Here is a 21996-nt window from a genome sequence, read left to right on the forward strand (position 1 = left end):
ATGTTGATGTCGGTCTTTACATAGCATGGAAGTCACCGGTCTACAGTCTAGTCAAGCATAAAAAATAAACAGCGATATTCACAGAATATATTGAAATAAAAACCGTACAGACTAATTCATGTCACATGGTGGGGAGTGTCCGCGCTTAGGCCTAAGGTGTACAAATAGGGATTAAATAGCTTATTTTTGTGTCTGTTACATGTCTTATTGACAACACTGCATGTATTTTGGCGGTCTGTGGTTTGCAACTGGCTGGGCCTGGGGTTTAACAGTATTTTGATGAGAAAAGTGAGGAAAAAAATGTTGTTATGAGGGTAATGAAAAGCTTCCTCCAATTTGTAGCTTCAAGGGAGTGTGGACTAAGGTCGAGTTATTCCAGTTGAAATCCATACACCTCCTGTGGAAGACATAACCTTAATCTTCCATATAGGGAGTGTGAACTTCAAACGGAGTTACCTGAATTATGAGTGACTACATTTGAAATCTACACCCCCTGTGTGGGAGATTAAGGCCATGTCTTACATAGGGGGTGTATGGATTTCAACTGGAATAGCCCAGAAAAGTACTTGTTTGATGGTTTACCCAACGTTAAAGGGGGGGTAGACATGTAGCGTGGAATTATTTGAAGCACCAATGTGCAACACAGGTGCTTGAGGGGATGTGCCCTTTCAGAAGCTGATTTTTTTCTCCAAATAAAGCACAAATTTAAACTATTTGGTGCACCATTTTAATTTAATTTACAATTTTTTGGATATTCTATCAGAAAAACAGCTCAAAACAAACAAAATTTGAGTTTAAATGCAGTTATGGCACCTTAGATGTACTTTTTTTTCCTTCAAATTTTTACCTATTTTTGCCAAAATATGATTCTAAGAATAGCACTGGTATCAAAGCCTAAAGCAAGAATCAACCAGAGGAACTACGGCCAAATCTTGGATATCCTAACACTGCTTGCTTTAATCAACCGTGGCACATGATTGACACAATGACATGCGGCAGATAGCATTTTTTTTCCAAATGTGTCAGTTTCTGATGTTCTTGTCAATCTTGATGTCATTTTTTGTCCCAAATGATGTTGTGGGATGTTACAGGAAATGGCCACATAAAATTGCCTTTATTTGAAGACCTTTTGAAGCTCTTTGGTCTAATAAAAAAAGATGCCTCTGACTCCATCGAAGGGTGTCGAAGACATACAAATCTTAATAAGGGTATCAAAGCTATGAGAAAAATCCCAGAATGAGCATCAAAAATTTAATTTTCTTTATAATCCATGAATAGATAAGATATTAATTGGGATTCCTTTTTTATAAGCTCCTCCACATTAACATTGAGTAATAGTCAAATCATAATTGACATTATGCCCCCAGTGCAAGGTAATCGGTAGCTCTGTAAAGGGTATTTAACAGGTGGTGCCCTTTCATTCGAACGGCTCTTTTCAGAGCCACATAATCTTCAGTAGGAAAGAGCCCCTTACCATGCCTACTAAAAATGACACTTTTCAGAGCCACTATCTCTTAATATGGGGCAACCTGATCACAAAGGGGCAGCCAATAATTGTTATTATACTTGTCCGACGACGAACACATGGAACCCCCAATCTGTGATTACCTGTGGTAAAAGCTTATCAAGCAATATAATTCACATTAATCCATGATCAAAGAAGCTGACAAAATGTATCATTTTACCTTCATTTCCAACAAAAAATGCTAAGTCATTAAGAATATTTTAAAGCACTTGCCACGACTCAAGGCACTCATTAAAAGCTTAAAATAATATCATCTACATCCCCCTGTTGCACTCATCTAGACCATCCAGACTCGTGCCTTCCAATAAGCTAACATATATCCTTCGCATCCATGACGAGTTAACAAACTATGACGTGTGATAGATAAGCCAACACCTAGCACACCACCTGCGCCTATCACACCGCCTGTACCGACCCACCAGAGCCTAACACAACCCTACACCAAGCATTTCCGATGATGTTCCTATCAGCTTCCTAATTCATTTAATCTTGTTTCCTACAGTTAGTTTAAGACTAACTAACAGCGTTAGAAGTGGCAACTATATTGATGCACAAATTGCAAATGCAGAGGACATTATAGCTGCAATGTCTGATGACTTGGTTGAAATTTGATTCATTTATTAAAAATTATATACCTACCGATACAAATATTTCCGGATTTCCATAATATGTACAAATGACACATTTAATAGCTCTAAAAAATGCAGTGATTTATAGTGCGCTACACACAGGCACAATGCCTAGATGTTGATCCACAAGCCTCAGCACACTTTACAGGTTGTTGCTGACCACTTTGGCCCCACATCATTCCATCTGAGAGGTATATTTGTCTCAGATTCCATAAACCCAGGGGAATTTCAAGCTAACTCAATTTTTCCAAGAGAGCATACTAGGCACCACCATGGTTCGAACCCGCAACCTCTTGCACCATAGTCCAACGCCTTATCGATTGAGCTAACTTTACTGCTCTATTTTAGAGCCATGGCAAAATCCAACCAGTCAAGAATCAATCACCAGTTGTAACCACTTGATCTGCCGCGTAAGTTTCGAGCCCACATCTCAATACTTGGGCTATGCATGCGCTTGCATTTTGGATGTGAATATTGGAGAGAACTGGGGCAGTAATGACACATATCTAATGCTCCTTATTTGAACCCACATGAGCAATCAAACATATTAACTAATAATCTGTAAAAGATCCACTACTGTTTATAAAATGCAACTTATTACAATTATGTGACCACTTTATTTACTTCCACCTACTATCATGACTATATAGTCTTGTTATTCCTGAATGTTCAATTCCCTAGCCAACAGTCAACTAACAGTCCCGGTGGGTTCAGTTTGTATTTAAAGGTAGGACGTATGACCGTTCCAGGATTTGAAAATGACCCCTATTTCAAGGGGAATCAAGGACATTTGCAGCAATTTTACCCCCTATTTTGTGCGTAAATCAAGGAAAATTTGCCCTAAATACCTCCCCTATTTTTATCATTTTGATGACGCATTTTCATTTCACATCCTTATCACGAGGAATCAAGGACATTTTTTCGAAATAAACACCCCTATTTTTACCATTTAAGGACGCTTTTGAATTTGTACCCCTATTTCACGGGAAATGAGGACAATAACTTGAAAACTGTAGCGGTAAAACACGGACGAAAGTCCTAGAAATATACCCTATTTTTCATTTCAAGGACAATTTTGCTCCAAAACACCCCTAATTTGGACAATCATGAACAATTTTGTCCTCAAAAATTCCATGGACATTTCTTGTTTAAGTACCCTAATTGGAACCATCATGCGTACACATTGTCAGTGAAGACTGAACCCACCGGGCTAACAGTGTATAACTATAAACTCATCAGTATAAGACATGATTCCCTCCCCGCCAATCCTAGTATTTATCTACATAATGACCATGATGACACATAATATTTGATTACTGTGTCCTGAAAGACTCGTTATTCTGAAGATTCATTAACCTTCACTGAAGAGTCATTATGCTGAAGGTTCAATATTCTAAATGTGAGTGTTCTTGATTTTCATTTCAGCAGCTATGAAGCCAGAAAAAACCCAAAATTTCCTGGCGCCGCCACTGTATGAAGCTCACATTTGTATGATTCTTTTCGCAAAAATACTAAAAAAATCATACAATGTATTGAGTAAACTCGGAGGGGGACTCAACATAAATTTTGGCAGGGTGTGTGGCGCTGAGCCAAACTTTTGGAACTACGAACTGATTTTCTGGCAAAAGAGGGGCTGAACTGAAATTTCAATGGGGTGGGTCTAGTGAACTAAGTTCAACTATAAACATTGGGCCAACTTATAGGCTGTGTGGAGCTAAAAAATTATAAATGTTTTTAAAATTTTAGCCTAAAATGCTATAATTGTCAGAGTGTGAGGCTAAAGAACTGGAGCATAAATTTGAAAGTGGATCTTAAGGAACTGCCGGAGAAAGGGACGCTTGTCCACCACCCCACATGCCTATACCACCTGCCCCCTCCAGGAGTATACTGTCTTCTTGCTTAGTGTCTGTTGGTCATGCCTCTGTCCATATCTTGTTTCAAATGTTATTTCCCCCACCCAGGGTCTTAGCTAGAAATTGAGAGTTGCCCGTCATTTGAATAAAATTGCCTGTCCTAATTTGACCTTTAAAACATTTACCAGACCAGACCATAGCCCATTGGGGGTTCAAAGAGTTCAAATATGTGTTGATATGGCCTTGTTCTACAAATTGGATCTACTAAAAAGGTCAATTAGCTTCTCAAAACATACAATTTATAATATAGCATCTGTCAATGGCATTAATTTTGCCCGTCCCAGGAGCAAACTCCCCGTCTAAAATGACAGCCAGACGGGTGGCTAGCTAAGACCCTGCCCCCACCCAACATAGGCCTTGCCCCCACCCTTCCAATCAAAAGAACAACACTAGTCTGGGCACAAATTGCCAAATGCAATTTGTTAGATTTTGCTAACTTGAAATTCACTTTGAACCCCCATTCCCCCCCTTCAAAAAAAAAGTGTGGTGGCACCCCGGGTGGCACCACATGAATATAAAATACTGGAAACAGGCAAACTACCGTATATATAGAATAGTCATCACTGATTTACTCATGATGATAGTCAACAAAAATATCCCTCAAGTTCACAAATCCCTACTATATATATTAATCACACTGAGTGCCAAAAAAAGAATTCTATACCTCGTTATGTCTCTACCCGCTCATTGCCGTACTAACTGATGAAACTCAATCTTTTCATTCCCCACATGTCCCCACATCGGCCAAACACCGCTATCATTTCCGTACAAAAACATCATTTTAAAACCAAGACAATTGACAATAATACACTAACCCGACTGAAAACAAGAGACTTATATACAATTTCTTTTGAGTTCTTTGAGTCGGGAGCTGGATCCCCTGAAGCACTGACAATGAAGAGAAGATATGTTCTTCCCACAATGCATTTCTTCCATTTCAATTTACTGTACTGATTTGCCATCTAGTGCAATATGGGTTTATAGTGACGAAATGCACATCAACGAACAGAGCACATATCCAGATCTTGCAAAATATGGTTATTTCTTGACATGAATGTTTAGCCAGTCCAGGCCCATAACCAGAGGGATGCCCCCCTCAATCCCAAAATGCCCAAAAAGTCCCATTAGCAAGCGAAAAAATAGGGGGTTTTTATTTATGCCTTTTTGGTCAAAAAAGGTCAAAAGTTTGGGAAAAAAGTCCACTTTTTCAAAATTTGCCCCACCCAGTCCAAAAAGGTCCAAATTTTAAAAAAGGTCCACTTTTTCAAAATCACCCCCCCCCCCCCAACAAAAAAAATCCTGGTTTTACGGCCTGAGCCAGTCTACTCTAAAAATGAAAACAAAGGTAACCTGTACACTGTCATTTGACGTAATGAGGTGATGCATCATGTTGCAAAGGATTCTGGGAAGGGTAAGATACCTTTTCTTCTGACAATACATGGATAGCATCCAACAAAAGCCATATTAATCTCAACTCTGATGGCACAGTCCATTAACCTCAAACCAACAAGCATAGCACAAAACTTGACCTCAAGTTGTGGAGTATAAGTTTTTGTACCCAACATACTCAAAGGTCATGCTATACATGTAGAAATCTATTGGGGTTAAAGAACGGTGTACTGACAGTTGAGCATGTTTAAGCATCCTAGGCATTGGATGACAAGTGATTCCTTCTTATCCGATATAGGATAGATGCGGTATCAGATGAACAGACAATATCCGTCAACTATGAAGTGAGACGATTATGACGAGGCATTAGTAGCTATAATAGCTGCCTAACTTATTATTTACACAGTATCCAGATATTTTGTTTTCCATACGTGAAAATAATATCAAAAAATTATGACAGCACAAATATTTTTAAAGATGATAACCACAAAAATTTGTCAAAACTAACTTTCATGTTATTATTATCACATTACAAATTTGTGACATAATTCAGTATCGATTGTTACGTGTTATCCGATTATCACCTTGTCAACTGGATCACGCTTCTGAGTCTAGAACCAAGATCAAAACGATCACAACACAAACCAAACGAGCACTCGTACATGGCAACATAAGCGTGATCCAGTTACTATAAGCATTACATAATCATACTGAATTAAGCAATAAGCATAGGTGGAATAAGGACTAAGATTTTGAAAAATTGCTGACATTTTGTGAAAATTTTGCAAAAATTTCTAACAGGATAAATCTAAATGGGCATTTCCCCAATTTCAAAATTTGCCTGGGGCAAAGCCCATAAAGGGATGGGGAAATTCCCCCATCCCCCTGGCTGAAAGTCTATTGAAAGTCAATCTTCCGTCATTAGAAAATTGGCAATATCCCTCGTAAACATCAGGTAAAGTTACAAGACAGCAGCCATCACACATACAGCCATCTTGCCATGACATGATAAGCAATAATATATATGTCGGTATGAGTTTTCTGTCTAAATACCACCCTTAGGCAGACTTAAGATAAATGTTGTATTGTTAACTTGACTACATCCATTTAGGTTTAGTTAACTCACCGGAATGGCCATCATCGGGCTGTTCCTGTTGATATCCATACGCCCCCATGGAAGACATAACCTTAATCACCCACACAAGGGGTGTAGATTTAAAATGGAGTCACCCATTCAGAGGTAAACCCATTTGAAATTCACACTCCCTGTGTAAGATTAAGGTAATGTCTTCCATAGGGGGTGTAAGGATTTCAACTGGAATAGCCCCCTTGGAGTTGTATTTTACCTAGCTAATTGAAAAGCTGTCAAGTATTTGCAGAAAAATAGCATAACCTGGAGGAAATAGTTAATATTTCGGGCACCGATAGAAATGTATAGAAAAACAAATTGTACCTGGGCACTTCTTAAATTGTCTTGTCTATATATAACATAATACCCTCAACACGCTCAATTTATGGCTATGCACATCTGGTTATTTTTGTGATATTAATGTTGGCAATCTTTGCAGCAATTTGATAATATTTTGCTTGTCTTCTTAATTTCAATCCTTATCTAAACCTAATTCCTGACCATTACCCCCGATCCTACTTATTGTTTTAGATTTTTAACCCTAATTTTACCTCTTGAATCTTGTCCTTTTCACCAAATTGCAGGGGGTGGGGGTAAAGACATAACTTAAGGACCGGACCATTCAAACTAGCCGGAGCTTTCCCTTTTAAAGGCTTTACTTGTTGTAACCTTGTAAATTTGAAATGTTATCAACAAACAAAGAAAACAAACAAAAAACTTATGTTGAATTTCTTCCAGTCAACCACTCTTTAAACATGACAGCTACACAAAACGACAAAGAAACATACAAATGTTCAAATTATATAATCAATTAGAACATTGTATTTGCTTTCTCAGTACAAATGATACATGACATTAGAATATTTGCCACATAATGACAGACAGATGTCCAAGACCTGTCCGCTTTCATCCGCATCACCCACCAAACCACAACATCCTTCTCCTCCAGCGGTATCCTGACATCTTCTTTCCCATACATCTTTGTTTTCATCTGAGAAAGCCCATCAGCAAATACAAGTATACTGATGTTTGTAGATGAACAAAGCCAAACATGAAATGGACATTAAATGTTCACTGTAAATGCTATCAATGTTGTGATGCAGTGGGGTTTGCTTGATGTAAAGTGACAGAATATGGTTGGGCTATTTTGTGGATTGCTTTTGAAAATCCAAGAAGCAAAGAGCTGAACCTTTACTTTATTGTAACTGCAATTATTATGTCATAACTGTGGAGAATATTACATTCAGTCTTTCTGATTCTTACGTAAACTGAAAATCAGAAAGTGACACACATAAAGGATAAATGAAAGGGACGGACAAGTGGGAAAGAATATGGAGAAGGAAAATGGAATAAAGGAATGAAAGAAGGATAGAAGGAAGGAAGGAAGAATAGAAGGAAAGAAAAAGAAAGAAAGAAAGAAAGAAAGAAAGAAAGAAAGCTATTTGTAAGTATGTGTTCATAATTAGACAGAGCTAATCCTAAATTCTAACCACTAAAGATTTCTCCCAAAGTTATCAAATTTTGTCCCTGGCTTGCCTCGTCCAGAGACTAAGACCCCAGTTACACTACTTCATTTGTGTGTAAACATAATCGCTGCATTTTGAACACTACTTTAGAAATCGACTTCCAAAACAACCTGTAAGGAATAATACAATTAGGTGTCAAATACTAGTATCTCATAGCATTCAAAAGTGGTGAATACTAGTATCTCATACCATTCGAATACTACAACTGGATGGTGAATACTACTATGGCATACCATTCGAATACTACAACTCGATGTGAATACTAGTATCTCATACCATTCAAATACTACAACTGGATTTTAAATACTAGTATTGCATACTATTCAAATAATACAACTGGGGGTGAATACTAGTATCTCATACCATTCAATACATATTCAAACCAGTATCTTATTCCAATAATTCTACATCATAATCCTCATGAGTTTAAGCATGTTAAGTAAGGTTTCATACTTCCTATCATCAACACATTCAGTCATTGAAAAAAATCCACCCTACTTCATGTTGACTAACCCGTCTCCCTGTAACTCAAGTTCCTGACTAGGTTGTGTTAATGCTATAGGCTTCAACGTAAAAAATCCAAAGTGTTGACATTATTTTCTCAAAATGTCAAGAGCTATCTCAAAAACCACTGAACCAACACCAGGCTTGTTTGTACTCATTTTAATGCATTTTTCATGCTGATTCCAAATATGGTCATGAAAATATACAATTCTAGAATTTTTGAATTTTTACAAAAAATTTGAAACTTGTCGTCTGCAGTCGACACCAGCATGGAGAGAGTTAAAAGATAATATTTCAAAGCAAACAGCAAATATGATAGCTATATTGCTCAGTCGACTTTACTTGAATAAATACTTTGAGGGGAAAAGTCTGCCGAGTCTTTTGACAAACATCTCTGGAGAGATATGAACTGTGTCAAATAGTTATATAATATTTTGTAAATGAAAAAGGAATGTAATAAAATGGATGAGCAAAATTCAAATTTACAATGCAGTTACGGTCAAGTCAGTTCATAAGTAAACTTTGTTACCGGTATTCTGAATTTGATTTTCCTTTTGTCCATCGTAGCCAGGCTCATATCCATGATTAAGGGGCAGGACTTCCAAATTGTGGACTGTTTTTGAAAAATAAGCACTTACATCTTACTGAATGGGTAATCTAGCCTTAAAGTGAGGACTTTTTCAACATTTTCACTAAAAACAGTGGACCATATGAACTTCTCTTTTAACATAGGACAATTTTTGGCCACATTTTAACATAATGATCATAAAAACTGGGACTTGACCACAGCAGGTCATCGATATCATATTTATATCCCTGCTTTGGCAATACATCCCAAAATCGGCCCATCTCGTTGAGAAATTGGCCCAGAGGAATTGAAAGAAAATAATAATAAAAATAATAACAAAACAGATGCATTTAATTAGTAATTGGGCCAATTTATTTTGGTGAAATTGCAAAATGTGGAAAAACCATAGATTTTTAAAATCTATGGGCAGACTAAAATCCTTAGAAACACCCCCTTTAATAGTGAAGATCACCTCTCACCCTTCTAGCAAGACATACGTTAACCGAGGCATACAATTTCAATTACACCAAGGTGATAATGACTCCTCCTCCTAGCCAAGATGCTGATGAGACTCGTATCATATCATCCTGGGTATTACTAGGACAAGACCCTGCAGGTTATGGTACTGATGATTCAATTTGCGACAATAGACGATGTCATCAACTACAATGCGTGTATATTCTGATTATTTGTCTGAATGAAGGACTTACAAGCATGGTAATCATTTTGAGCTGTATTGTCCCGGTATTGTCTATAAAAATGCCTTTTTAGAAAAGTTGTAATGATTTTCTTTTGCCTAAAAAGGAAAATAAAAACAAACAAACAAAAGCAATGATTTTTTAGTTTCAAATAAGAAGTTCATAGAAGAATGATAACAATAACAAAATGTTTGTGGCAGGATGTTTCCAGAGAGGGCCAATGTGTCTCTTTTCTAATAATTCCTAAAAATTAAAAATTAAAATATATAGGTGGCCAATATCCAGGGGTGGGCGGGGGTGGAGATGTTCCATGGGGAAGGAGCTGTCCCTCGGCTATGCCACTGTTTTTCATAAACCCTACATGGAATGAATGAAAGCATTAAAAGGTAGATGAGGTATTGTTGGTCGAAGCAACCAAAAACCAATTTCCATTATCTAAATCAATATATTATTGAAAAATAATGCTTTGATGTTTTGCAAAAGTTCATTCTACAAATCATATACTTTGAAAACTTGCTTGATTTATTGTTGTTAATGAGTTATGTACCTTTTAGAAAAGTGTTGTTGTTTCAGCCCTCATTACAACATAACTCAAGAACCACAGGACCTACAAAAGTATGTCTGTGATATTTGAATTCTTCTACACGCTCGCTATAAAATGATCAAAGCAATTTTTGCCAAAACTCACTACCATTCGCAAGATGCTGTGAACTACCAAATCGCAACAGTTTAAAATAGTTGCTAACCTTAATGATGATGTCATCTTGTATCTCATCATTCATTGCTCACCATCACACTTATATACCATATTCCCAAAGGCGTTTATTAAAACATGTACATGTATAAGCTAAGGAATACTTGTTGAATGGGACACTGTCAGAGCAAAATAGGGCTACACTCATTGCAAGCTTATCTTTGTCAATTTGTACATTTCATTGTGTAACAGTTATTAGTCATGACCTACTTATGGACATTTATCAAACCATTGATGAGTGCTGTGATGGCACCAGGCCTGCATGCAGGATTTTTTTCTTTGGGGGGTGCAAAATTTCCAAATTGTGGACCTTTCCTGCCCATAGAATCACTTGCATGAAAAATTTAACTAAGCTAAACTTAAATAATCCCAGTGTTAATTTCTTTCTAACTGCAGTAATGAATCTTGCAAGTAATTTAACCATTTTGTTCTGTGTTTGAGTCTATAGTGAAAGATGTTTCTTGCCGGGGTTTCTTGTCAATATACAGATATAGTTTAGTAGGTATGATTTTCACTTGTTGGACTGTAGTAGAGACGATGTACACTGCTCCATATCACATTCTCTCTCACGCAATGTGACATCTTACACTTCTTTAAAATAAGTGACACTTGTTGGACTGTAGTAGAGATGTCCACTAAAATTACTCCATTTTCCCCTATCATATCGCATCTTTTAAGATTAAAATCTCCTACACAATGCAACATCCTACTTACAGACTGAATGAGTGACACTTGTTGGACTGTGGTAGAGATGATGTCCACTCTCCCTCCTGTCACATCATATCATCATCTCTCACACAACATGATATCCTACACTAGTATGTGAACTTGAAGGTTGCGTGGCTGAGTTGATAGAGTTAATTCACCAATTAGGAAGTAATTATGGGTAGGTATGGAGGCGTTCCTGAATGTGGTAGACAGCCATTAAGGGATGTGTCGACCGAGGTAAATAGGTAAACGGAGTTAAATGTCATAATTCCAAAACAAGTTAATTTCACAATCTTCATACTTTGTGTAGGCGTCCAATTTGATAATTTTAAAATAAAATTCCTGTTAACATTGCATCATTTATGTCCAACGCAACATCTAAAAGAGATGTCAAATGTAAGACAATTAAATTAGGTTTATCATTTTATATATTAAAGCTAAACTGTAGCAAAATTATATGTTAAAGCACTTACTGCTGACACGAAATTGCAATGAAGAAATAATGGACCAAGAATGTTTGGTATCTGTATTGGGTAATGATCATGTAACATACAAACAAACCACAAACAAATACTGTAAAGCAAGTTTTCCTGTCCATGGAATTTCACTGGGCTCATCAAATGTTTTGAGATACAGGGTGTCCCAAAGTGATACATACCAAGCCATGGTATTTCGATATACCTAGCCATTAGAATAAGTTAATAAAAAATGATATGTTGAATAATTGAAATCCAATATTTTTACTAATGCTGCAAATTCTGCAATGTCTTTGAATAGGTTATGGTACTTGGGGGAGACTAGGGGGACCTGGGGGGGGGAATTACCCAAATGTTTCAGGGATGAAAATTGACAAATGGGGAATAAAATGTGGCTTTGCACTGTGGCACCCTCACACAAAATATCCTTGCTATGTTACTGCCTCTACCTAGGTCAAAATCCATGCCACAATAATAATGGCTGTCCTTTTCATGTCATGAACATTTTGTGCTGCAAACATATAGTGTCTATTTTAGATTGATTGGAATCAAAATAGAATTTTGTCCAGAGGTTACTGAACTGTTGGTAATTTTTCTCGCTATTTCTCACATGAAGATTTCACAGAATTTCTATGATGTGACCTAATAACCATAACAAATGGTAAGACCAAAGTCAAAGACAAGGAAATGAATTGAATGTTTTGCATTTTAGAGTTAATAGATATTTGTAAAACTGTTACATTTTGTTCCGAATGAAGAAAGGAGGCAGCTCCAGCCTGGCAGGGCATAAGGCAGTGTGAGACCTGTCAATTCATTCCATTGTGGCCTGTACACCATCCGTGATAATCAACTTTTGAAAAGCACCCTAAACAAGGATTTAACCCTTGGCTAAAACGATACCCTAAACAGGTAACACGCGCCTGTTTTCACAAATTTTATACCCTAAATTTCATTTCCGCGTATTAGCAATTGCAATTTTGCTACCCTTTTTCCAATTTTTCATGTTTTTGACACCCTAAACAGGGTGTACGCGCGTATCGTACCTACCCACGACGAAAAACTACCCTTTTTACACGTTTTTATTATCGCGGATGGTGTACAGGCCACAATGGGAGTGACCCCCCCGGGTGTGAGACACAACTAATATATGCAAGGATCGGATATAATTGATGCAACTATGCAAGCCCACAAAATTATGATCTAAATGACTTTATGATACTCGAGCAGAGCAGAACAAAATCAGTACTCAGCAAGGTTTGAACCCTGGACCTCACAGTCAAGAGTTATACCACTGGACTACCTGTGTTCACAATTGATACACAGGTATAACCTCACCAAGTCATGATTGCGTATTTGTCAGCCTGCTACGCTAATTGCCTAAGTCTTTTTTTGTAATTTTGAGAACAAAGTACAAAATATGGTTCAAGTATGCATTGAAACATATTTATTCACCAATCTTTGCACAAGAACAAATGATAATGATGCAAATGAAAAGGAATAATCCGAAAGAATTTAGGTTGATTACGTAAATGATGCATGCTTGAACCACATTTTGTTCTTGGTTCTCAAAATTACAACAAAAAAAAACCACTTAGGCAATTAGCGTAGCAGGCTGACAATACTTAACTTTCTATCTCACATTTTGTTCCTGTGAATGAAATTGCAGAGAAAGAAAGTGTTCCTCAAACGTTAGAGTAATGGGAGATGGGTAGGGTCGTATCTCTGACCATGGATATCACCCATGTGCTGGACACAGGCCCGTAGCCAGGATTTTTTTGTGGGGGGGTGCTGATTTTGAAAAAGTGGAATTTTTTCCAAGGGGGGGGGGGCAATTCTGTCAAAAGTGGACTTTCTTCCCCAAATTTAGACCTTTTTGGACCAAAAAAGCTTTAAAAATCAAAAAAATTCGCTACGCTCGCAAATTCTTAAATTTTTTGACTTTTTGTATACTTTTACAAATTTGGGGGGGGACTGGGCTACGGGCCTGGCTGAACATGACTTGTGTGAAATTTAGTCTACTTCAGTATTTCTTTCCAAATTTGTGACATGATCAAGGGGAATATGTTTCTAAAGAGGACAATTAGAGCTTTCTAAAACTGAAAACTCCATGTTGATACGACTTTTCTTTGCAAAGTTATGTCAATTTATCAATCGCTGAAAACAATATAAAACAAAAGAATTTGAACACTTTCTTTGCCAATATCTCAAAATTAATATTAGCGACATTTCCCTTGATCGTGTCACATTTTATTTTTAATTCTTGGATAACATCTCCAAAATTTCTATAAAAATTTATAGTTGACAAAATTTCTAACACAATGAAGCCAATGGGTAACATCGCTATGTCTGATAAGGAAACATTGCAGACAAAAACATCACACATGGGAGAGTAACAAACTTTTGAAACTTAAAGTCCAAGTTATACAAATATTGTTTAATGATATCAATTTATGTCAATAAAGAAATCAGACATTTACTTACATTTATAATATTTATATTTTTACATTTGACATGATACTAATTGATACTGCTATTTACAAAGTACTATTGTGTGGAATAATATGATTTCACTTAATTTGCTCATTTTTCATCTCACTCTGAAGAAAACCTTTACAAAAAATACATTATTTTACAGAAATTATACAATTATTATTAGTACTATTGACTGCTAAATTCAAACTTATAGCATTATAAATTATGTTCAAGTTATCTACATTGATTTGAATACATTTAAAGTTACAGCAGTTGATTTTTTTATTAAAAAGTTATTATCATTATAATAAGAAAAACTTATACAACTAACACATGATTTTCCATAATACAATTCTTTTGACAATTTTTTAATAATTTACAAGTTAAAGGGGCCTTTTGTGTTTGTGATCCAGAGCCTCATCTCCCCACTTTTCTCAAAAAGTTGAGATCTCTATACCACTGGAAACCTCTGACTACATAATGTTTATGTACAAATAATTTCTTGCAGATTAAATGTGACATCAAATGTGACATGATCAATGGGAATGAGTCACATATCGACTCTGGTCGAAAATGATGTGATGTGAAGTTACATCAATTTATCAATCGCTGAAAACAATATAAAACAAAAGAATTTAAACACTTTCTTTGCCAATATCTCAAAATCAATATTAGCGACATCCGATTCATTTCTATTGATCGTGTCACAAATACTGAATCACAAATTTGAAAACAAGCAAAACAGTTGACAATTGACAAGGCATGAAAAACTATATCCGCAAAAATTACCACTTTTAAATTTTTTTATCATTATCTCATTGTCCTATGCTGCTTACATAAATGCCACTTGGTGGTGTCAAAATTTCCTGAAAAACCATGGAAAATCCTGAAAATGCATTTTCCTTATCTTTTTGCACAGGAAAGATAGAGAAAAAGTTTTCCTGAAATTGGTAAATTTTCTTCTAAATTTCCTCAACTCAGGAAATTTCCTGAAAAGTGGCTTCTCTGTGCTTAGAATAAGTGAACATAATTTGGGGTACAAAATTAGTTTCAGTTTCTCATCTCAATATTGTCACTACCAAATAACTTCAATTTGCTATCTAATGAAGATAGTTGGTAACAGTTGGTCTTCGCTAACATCCTTTCCAGTCAACAGTGTGACAAGCGCCATCTGCGCTGCGACAAATTCATGTGTGACAGCATCTTAATCTGCTTGTAAAAATCTTGTTAGATTTCATACAGAGGATAATAATGAGATGTTAGGAATGGGGCTGTAGAAAGGGCAAAGGTTATGTAAAGGTAAAGCTTATAATAGAATGTGCTTGATAGGAAAGTTAAGTAAAGTTAAAGCTTATGTATAAGAAGTGCTTGATAGAATATTGCTCCTCAGATTCTTAATAAATGAGACATAAAGCTATCTAATGAATTCTGCACATATTGTTATCATGATTTCAGAAACAGGGTGAGTTAAAATGATTTCCAGCTTCTCAATGTCTTACAAACATCTGCCAATAATATGAATTCATGGTATGGGACAACTAAAAGTTAACTTCCCAGAAATTTTTAATAAAAAAATAATAAGTGGTTTAAAAAATCATAACATAATTTTCATTTAATAAATAAGGAAAGACACCAAAAATGTTCAAGTCAGGCCCGCACGAGGGGGGGGGTGCGACTGCACCTCCCCAAATTTGCAAAAGTATACAAAAAGTCCCAAAATTAAAGAATTTGCGAGCGTAGCAAGCAAAAAAATCAGGTTTTTACAGTTTTTTGGTCAAAAAGGTCCAAATTTGAGGGAAAAGTCCACTTTTCATAAAATCGCCCCCCGTTGGAAAAAAGTCCACTTTTTCAAGATCAGCACCCCCCCCCCCAAAAAAAATCCTGCGTACGGGCCTGGTTCAAGTTCACTACTCATTTTCAGGTCCACAAATGGAATAAATCTGGTTTCTTGATATTAAACAAAGTATTTGGAATGTCTTCGTTACAATCATTTTGATTCATATATTCAGCTGCAAATGTAAAGTATTGCGCTGTCCATTTTCTAAGATAGCAGAGCAGTACATGTAGGGATATCAAAAGCCAGTTATTGTCTTTGGAATATCTTCACTGCACACTGACTGCATTCTGCTACAAATAGTTGGTGTCCATCCTCTGAGATAGCAATACCTTGTGCATCACCAAGTCCTGTGATGACACATCCCAGATACTGATCACCATCTGCTGTGTACCGATATACAGCTTCAGGTTTACCATGATTCACTACAAATATCTCACCTTGCTTGCTACAGCAGGCAGAGTAAGGTCTCCACTCAGTGACTTGTTGAGGAGGCTGCACTACTCTGACATTGTTACCAGAGTAATCCATCAGTCGTAGGGTTTTATCATCATCTGAAGAAACTACAATATCTCCCTTTGCAGTGATAGCAAGCCAGTATATGGTTGTGATGGAGCTTTAAACTTGGATATGAACTGGCCATTTCCATGATCTCTCAATTTTTAAAGAAAATTTTTCACAAATTTTGATCATAATATCATTGGCATATGCTGCTTGGTAATGGTGAACTTATGTGTGGTACAAAATTAGTGTTAGTTTCCCATCTCAATATTGTCACCAGCAAATAACTTCATTTGCTATCTAATGAAGATAGTTAGTAATGGTTGGTCTTCGCTAACGTCCTTTCAAGCCAACAGTGTGACAAGCGCCTTCTTTTTTTCTGCAAATAACTGTCCATTCGTTAAGATAGCAGACCATAGGCAGGCCCGTACGCAGGGGGGGTGACCGCACCTCCCCAAATTGGCAAAAGTATACAAAAAGTCCCAACATTTTAGAATTTGCCAGTGTAGCAAGCAAAAAATCAGGTTTTTTGGTCAAAAAAGGTCCAAATTTGGGGAAGAAAGTCCACTTTTCACAAAATTGCCCCCCTTGGAAAAAAAGTCCACTTTTTCAAAATCGGCACCCCCAAAAAAATCCTGCGTACGGGCCTGCCTGTAGGGATATCAACAGCCAGTTATTGTCTTTGGAATATCTTCACTGAATGCTGAAGGTGTTCTACAAGAAACAGTTGCTGTCCATCTTCTGAGATAGCAATACCCATTGGGTAATTAAGTCCTGTGATGACACATCCTAGATACTGATCACCATCTGCTGTATACCGATATACAGCTTTAGGGTTGCCACAATTCACAACAAATATCTCGCCATGCTTACTACAGCAGACACCGTGAGGCTTCCACTCAGTGACTTCTTCTGGAGGCTGCACTACTCTGACATTGTTACCAGAGTAATCCATCAGTCGTATGGTTTTATCATCGTAGGAAGAAACTGCAATATCTCCCTTTGCAGTGATAGCAAGCCAGCGTGGTTGTGATGGAGCTTTAAACTTGGATATGAACTGGCCATTTCCATGATGAATAGAGATTGTGCTGCCCATTAATCCTGCTACAATCATGCCTGTTGTGTCTACAGCAAAAGCAAAAGGGTTGCATGGTTCATTGTCATTATCATAGGTAGATGCCTTTGGATAGTTCAACCTTTTGCCTTGGCTATCATAAAACAGAATCTTACCTTTGCCAGGGAGGATGTACTTGTTGTCTGCAGTGGAGGCAATTTTATAAACATCTACATCAAAAGGGCCTTGGAATGTGTACTTGACTTTACCATCCTTTGAGAAAACTTTGCAAGTTTTGTTGTGTCCATTTGTCACAGCAATATCACCATCTTTGTTGACTGCAATTCCCCATGGGTACCGCAATCCAGGCCTGGTACTAAACTGTCCACTCTGCACCCATTTGTCTCCAGGCTTGAGTACTAAGGTCTGTGGCTTGATCGATAACACACTAAATACATCGGGAATATCAACTGTATCAGGTGCTCTGAACTCAACATATCCCAGTGACACTGATGCAGCTTCAGGCTTGGTCATCTCATTCATCTCCTCAAGACTTGCTGACAAGGTAGGGAAGACTGATGTGATGTCGTAATCGGATCCTGTCTGTGTGACTCTAGTAGCAAGATCACAGGCACTTTCAAGTTTAGCCAATGTTGTCTGAAGAGTTTCCTTGATGTGACCTAGCTCCTTGGCATTCTTGACCTCCACTGACCTGGCATCAACCTCATGTTTCTTTAAGATGGCATCAACCTGCTTGTAGTACTCATTCCTGACCCTTTCTAGGTTCTTCTTGACTTCTTTGGAGGCAGCAGCAAGACTCTTCTCTACATCTTCTGTTTTCTTGATGGCAACTTTGCACTCTTTCCTCAGATCTTCACTTCCTTTTGAGAGATCTTTCAGCTTTGCAACCTGTTTCTCTGATGCTTCTTCCAAGCTAATGACCTGGTGTTGACAGTGACCAAGCATGATGCAGTCTCTACAGACAAGCTTCCCACAGGTCTCACAGTAGAACTTCTTTGTTTCGCCATCATGATCCTTACACTTCTGATCTTCAGATGCAGTCACTGGTAGCATAACCTTCCCGGAGCGAACATCTTCAATGCTTACAACCTGGTGGTCTTTGTGGGTTTTGAGGGCATTGTGTGTAGCGTTGCATGTTTGGCAGAAGAATTCCTTGCAGTCCATACAGTAGGATGTGGCTTTCTTCAGGTTGCAGTTCCCACAGCCGGCATCTTGCACAGCTCCTTTTGCCTACAACAAAAACATTGTTACAAATTTCAGGTTACAACTGTTTTCAAGTGGTATACTCAGAGATTCCTATAAAACTGTCTTGACATACTTCTCCATGAATTCTCCATTATTATGTGTGCCTGACAGTTGCCATTCATATAATGGCTTATAATACCGTACTGACTCGAGTATAGTCCCACCCCGGGGTGAACATTTTTCAAAATTGGGCGGTGGGACTATACTCGAATTTCAAAAAAAAAAAAAAAAAAAAAAAAAAAAATTATTTATTTTTTCTGCTTTGGAGTGTCCCTGGACCTAACCTAAATGCTAAAATAATTCATGGTTAAAAAAAAAAAAAAAAAAAAAAAAAAAAAAAAAATTCAAGATGTTTTGTATTTTTAATATGAAAATTGATAATTTGTATTCATGTCATACTCTATTAATGATTTCAAAATGCATTGAATTTGAATGCATCTTTGAAAATTTGGAATTTTTTTTTTTTTTTTTTTAAATTTCTGAAATTTTTCGAAAATTTGGGGGTGGGACTTTACTCGAAGGTGGGACTATACTCGCGTCAGTACGGTATATGGCTTATATACTTCAGGATCCAAAATCCAAGATTTTGTAACAATTTGTGAACTTCAGGCTCTGTTATTCACATGGTCAGATGGTATTTGCCATCACATGAATTTGAGAAAAAGACAAGGTGCTGTCATTGTGAGTAAATCTTACAATATGGGTTCAAGTTTATTTTGCTCTTTGTATCATAATCTGACTCATGCAGATAAGCATAGCTGCCAAATTTGGCATCTTTCTCATGGCTAAAATTGAGATTTTCACATAAAGTAGTTAAAAATGCAAAAATAACGCAAGAGAAAAAATATGACTGTTACATCAAAATAAGGCAGTTGTCATTGAAAATGTAAAAAAAATTAAATTTCTTGAAAATGACATCTCACACACAAATATAGTCCAAAATTTTCCATCTGTTTTTGTTTTCATATGTTTTCTCTATTATCTTTTAGAGAGCTTTTCCGATGGGGTCACAAATATACATTCAAAAAAAATCTCCAAAATCAAATAAACTTAGCTTTTATAAAATACACATTCAAATCTTTTAAGCTATTATATAAATTTAAAAGAAATATGTCCAGCTTATACTTGCCCCTGCCAACGATGTGACTGTTATTTTTACAAAGTTGTATAACTCATAACTGGGGGGACCATTTTCTCTGTTTTAGTCCTGACCACCATCCTCTGATCCACAAATTAAATGTGCCGACAGATTATATCTATGGTAAACACCCAATTTCCCCCATATATATGGCGTTTTCGCCTCTTGCCATCCCCATCAATTCCGATCAAAGGCTATGACTGTTGTGGAATAACATTTGGGCCATTCTTATGAATAGTCTAGATTTGTATAAAAGATAAATATTTTTGTAACATATTTAAAAGGGCATTTCAGTGATCCACAGCCTCATCCCCCACTTTTCCAAAAAAAAAGTTGAGATTTTTATACCACTGGAAACCTCTGGCTACATAATGTTTATGTACCAAATATTTCTTGCAGATTAGTTCGTTTAGCAAAAAGGTCGTCAAATTTGAATTTTGTTCTGGTATACCAGAATGAAATTACAACAGTGGCCTATGGAGCAGTGTAATACACATAATCATGCATAACTCGCAAACGCAAAATCGGAAACAACTGAAATTTTGGGAATAAGCTTTTTTCGTGGATATCTACTGAACAATGTCATAAAAAGAGGATGCTAGGATCATGAAATCCTCCTTTTAAGAAGATATGTTTTGGCTATTTATTTACCTTGTCCAGTGTATCTTTTAAAGTGTTGATGATGAAATGAGCAGGGAATCCAGACACTCCTTCTTTTGGTACTGCAGTTGGTCTTTTACAGTTCGGACACAACACATTCTTCTGTCCTTTGCAGTAACTCTCCAAGCAGCTGTGACAGAAACAATGGAGGCATGGTAGTCCCCTAGGTTTCTTGTATCGATGCAAACAGATCCCACATTCCAAAAGATCACGACGGATTGCTTCCGCAAGTTGACTTTCAGCCATGTTGGTAGAAAAAGGGCGTATTCAGCTTCGTTTACGCAAAAGTAGCACCACCACTTGGCAATCAGTCAGTGTTTCTATGTTGTACCATTACAGAATTTGAGAAATTTACTTTTTAATTTATACTTGATATCCACAACCATTAATTAAATTCAAATATTTTCATCTACTTTTATCAAGTGAATAAAAGCATCTCCAACAATACACTTTCTTATTTGCTAAATTTACTATTTTTGTAATTCTTGTAAATATTTCAAAGTAAAAACATCATCAGGTTGTGTACATATGGGCACCAATTATTGAAAATGTAATATATTTGTTATGATAATATTATATTACTAACTGTATGCAAACAAATAATGTTGATATATTGATAACCTGTTGATGATAACCTTTTTAAGTGACATTGTATCTGCATAAACTAGTTAGCTACCTGATCAATTTGTTCATTAAACAATAAACTCAAGCAAAAAGAAACCGGATGTCAGAAAAACATGGAACCAAATAGAGGTTATCCATGTTCTATAAGCTGCATATCCTATCAGCGACGGCTATACCTTGTTTAGGACTTTCAAAAGAAGCACCTGCATGTGTAACCATGACTGTTTCAAAATAGCTCGCCAAAGTCATGCAGGTAACTCCGAGGTCGTGCATTGAATTTGTTTGAATGAGGAATACTACGGGAATCAGCGTCTTTTGTTAGAAGTCACACATGAGTAAAGTGGATAACCTCTATTGGTTGAATTCAAAACTTCTGCTTTTTCAGATGAACATAGCCCAATCTTTAAATATATGAAACTGTGAATAAAAGTTACAATTCCGTATTCATAAACCTTTCAAAATCATATGTCAAACTTTGACATCAATCTGTGGAGTATGAGTTTTGTAGACAACAATTTCAAAGGTCATTTCGTCGATTATAAACATTATAACATTAGGGAACAAACCAAAGATTGAATGTCCTATGAAAGTCTTTTTGTTGGGAGGTCAAAAAGTCTGATACGTTTGT

General features: G+C 36.7%; 2 protein-coding genes across 3 annotated transcripts in view; both read right to left on the bottom strand.

Annotated features, from left to right (window-relative positions):
- The window catches only part of LOC140162938 (uncharacterized), a 150683-nt gene that overhangs the window by 27858 nt on the left and 100829 nt on the right, over positions 1 to 21996 (bottom strand). The gene's annotated exons all lie outside the window — the stretch shown is intronic.
- LOC140161923 (E3 ubiquitin-protein ligase TRIM71-like) lies at positions 17300 to 20990 on the bottom strand. Its single transcript, XM_072185218.1, has 2 exons — positions 20736 to 20990; positions 17300 to 18931 (listed from the first exon to the last, which is right to left on the bottom strand). The coding sequence occupies exons 1-2, from the start codon at positions 20988 to 20990 to the stop codon at positions 17300 to 17302; spliced, it is 1887 nt and encodes a 628-aa protein (XP_072041319.1).

Source organism: Amphiura filiformis, chromosome 10 (genome assembly GCF_039555335.1).
Source record: "Amphiura filiformis chromosome 10, Afil_fr2py, whole genome shotgun sequence".
Classification (NCBI taxonomy): Eukaryota; Metazoa; Echinodermata; class Ophiuroidea; order Amphilepidida; family Amphiuridae; genus Amphiura; species Amphiura filiformis.

Excerpts from the sequence above, each read along its gene's own strand:
- LOC140161923 (XM_072185218.1), bottom strand. The coding sequence starts at position 20,990 with ATGGCTGAAAGTCAACTTGCGGAAGCAATCCGTCGTGATCTTTTGGAA. Across the intron at positions 18,932-20,735 it reads TAAAAGATACACTGGACAAG|GCAAAAGGAGCTGTGCAAGA; the intron begins GTAAATAAATAG and ends TTTTTGTTGTAG.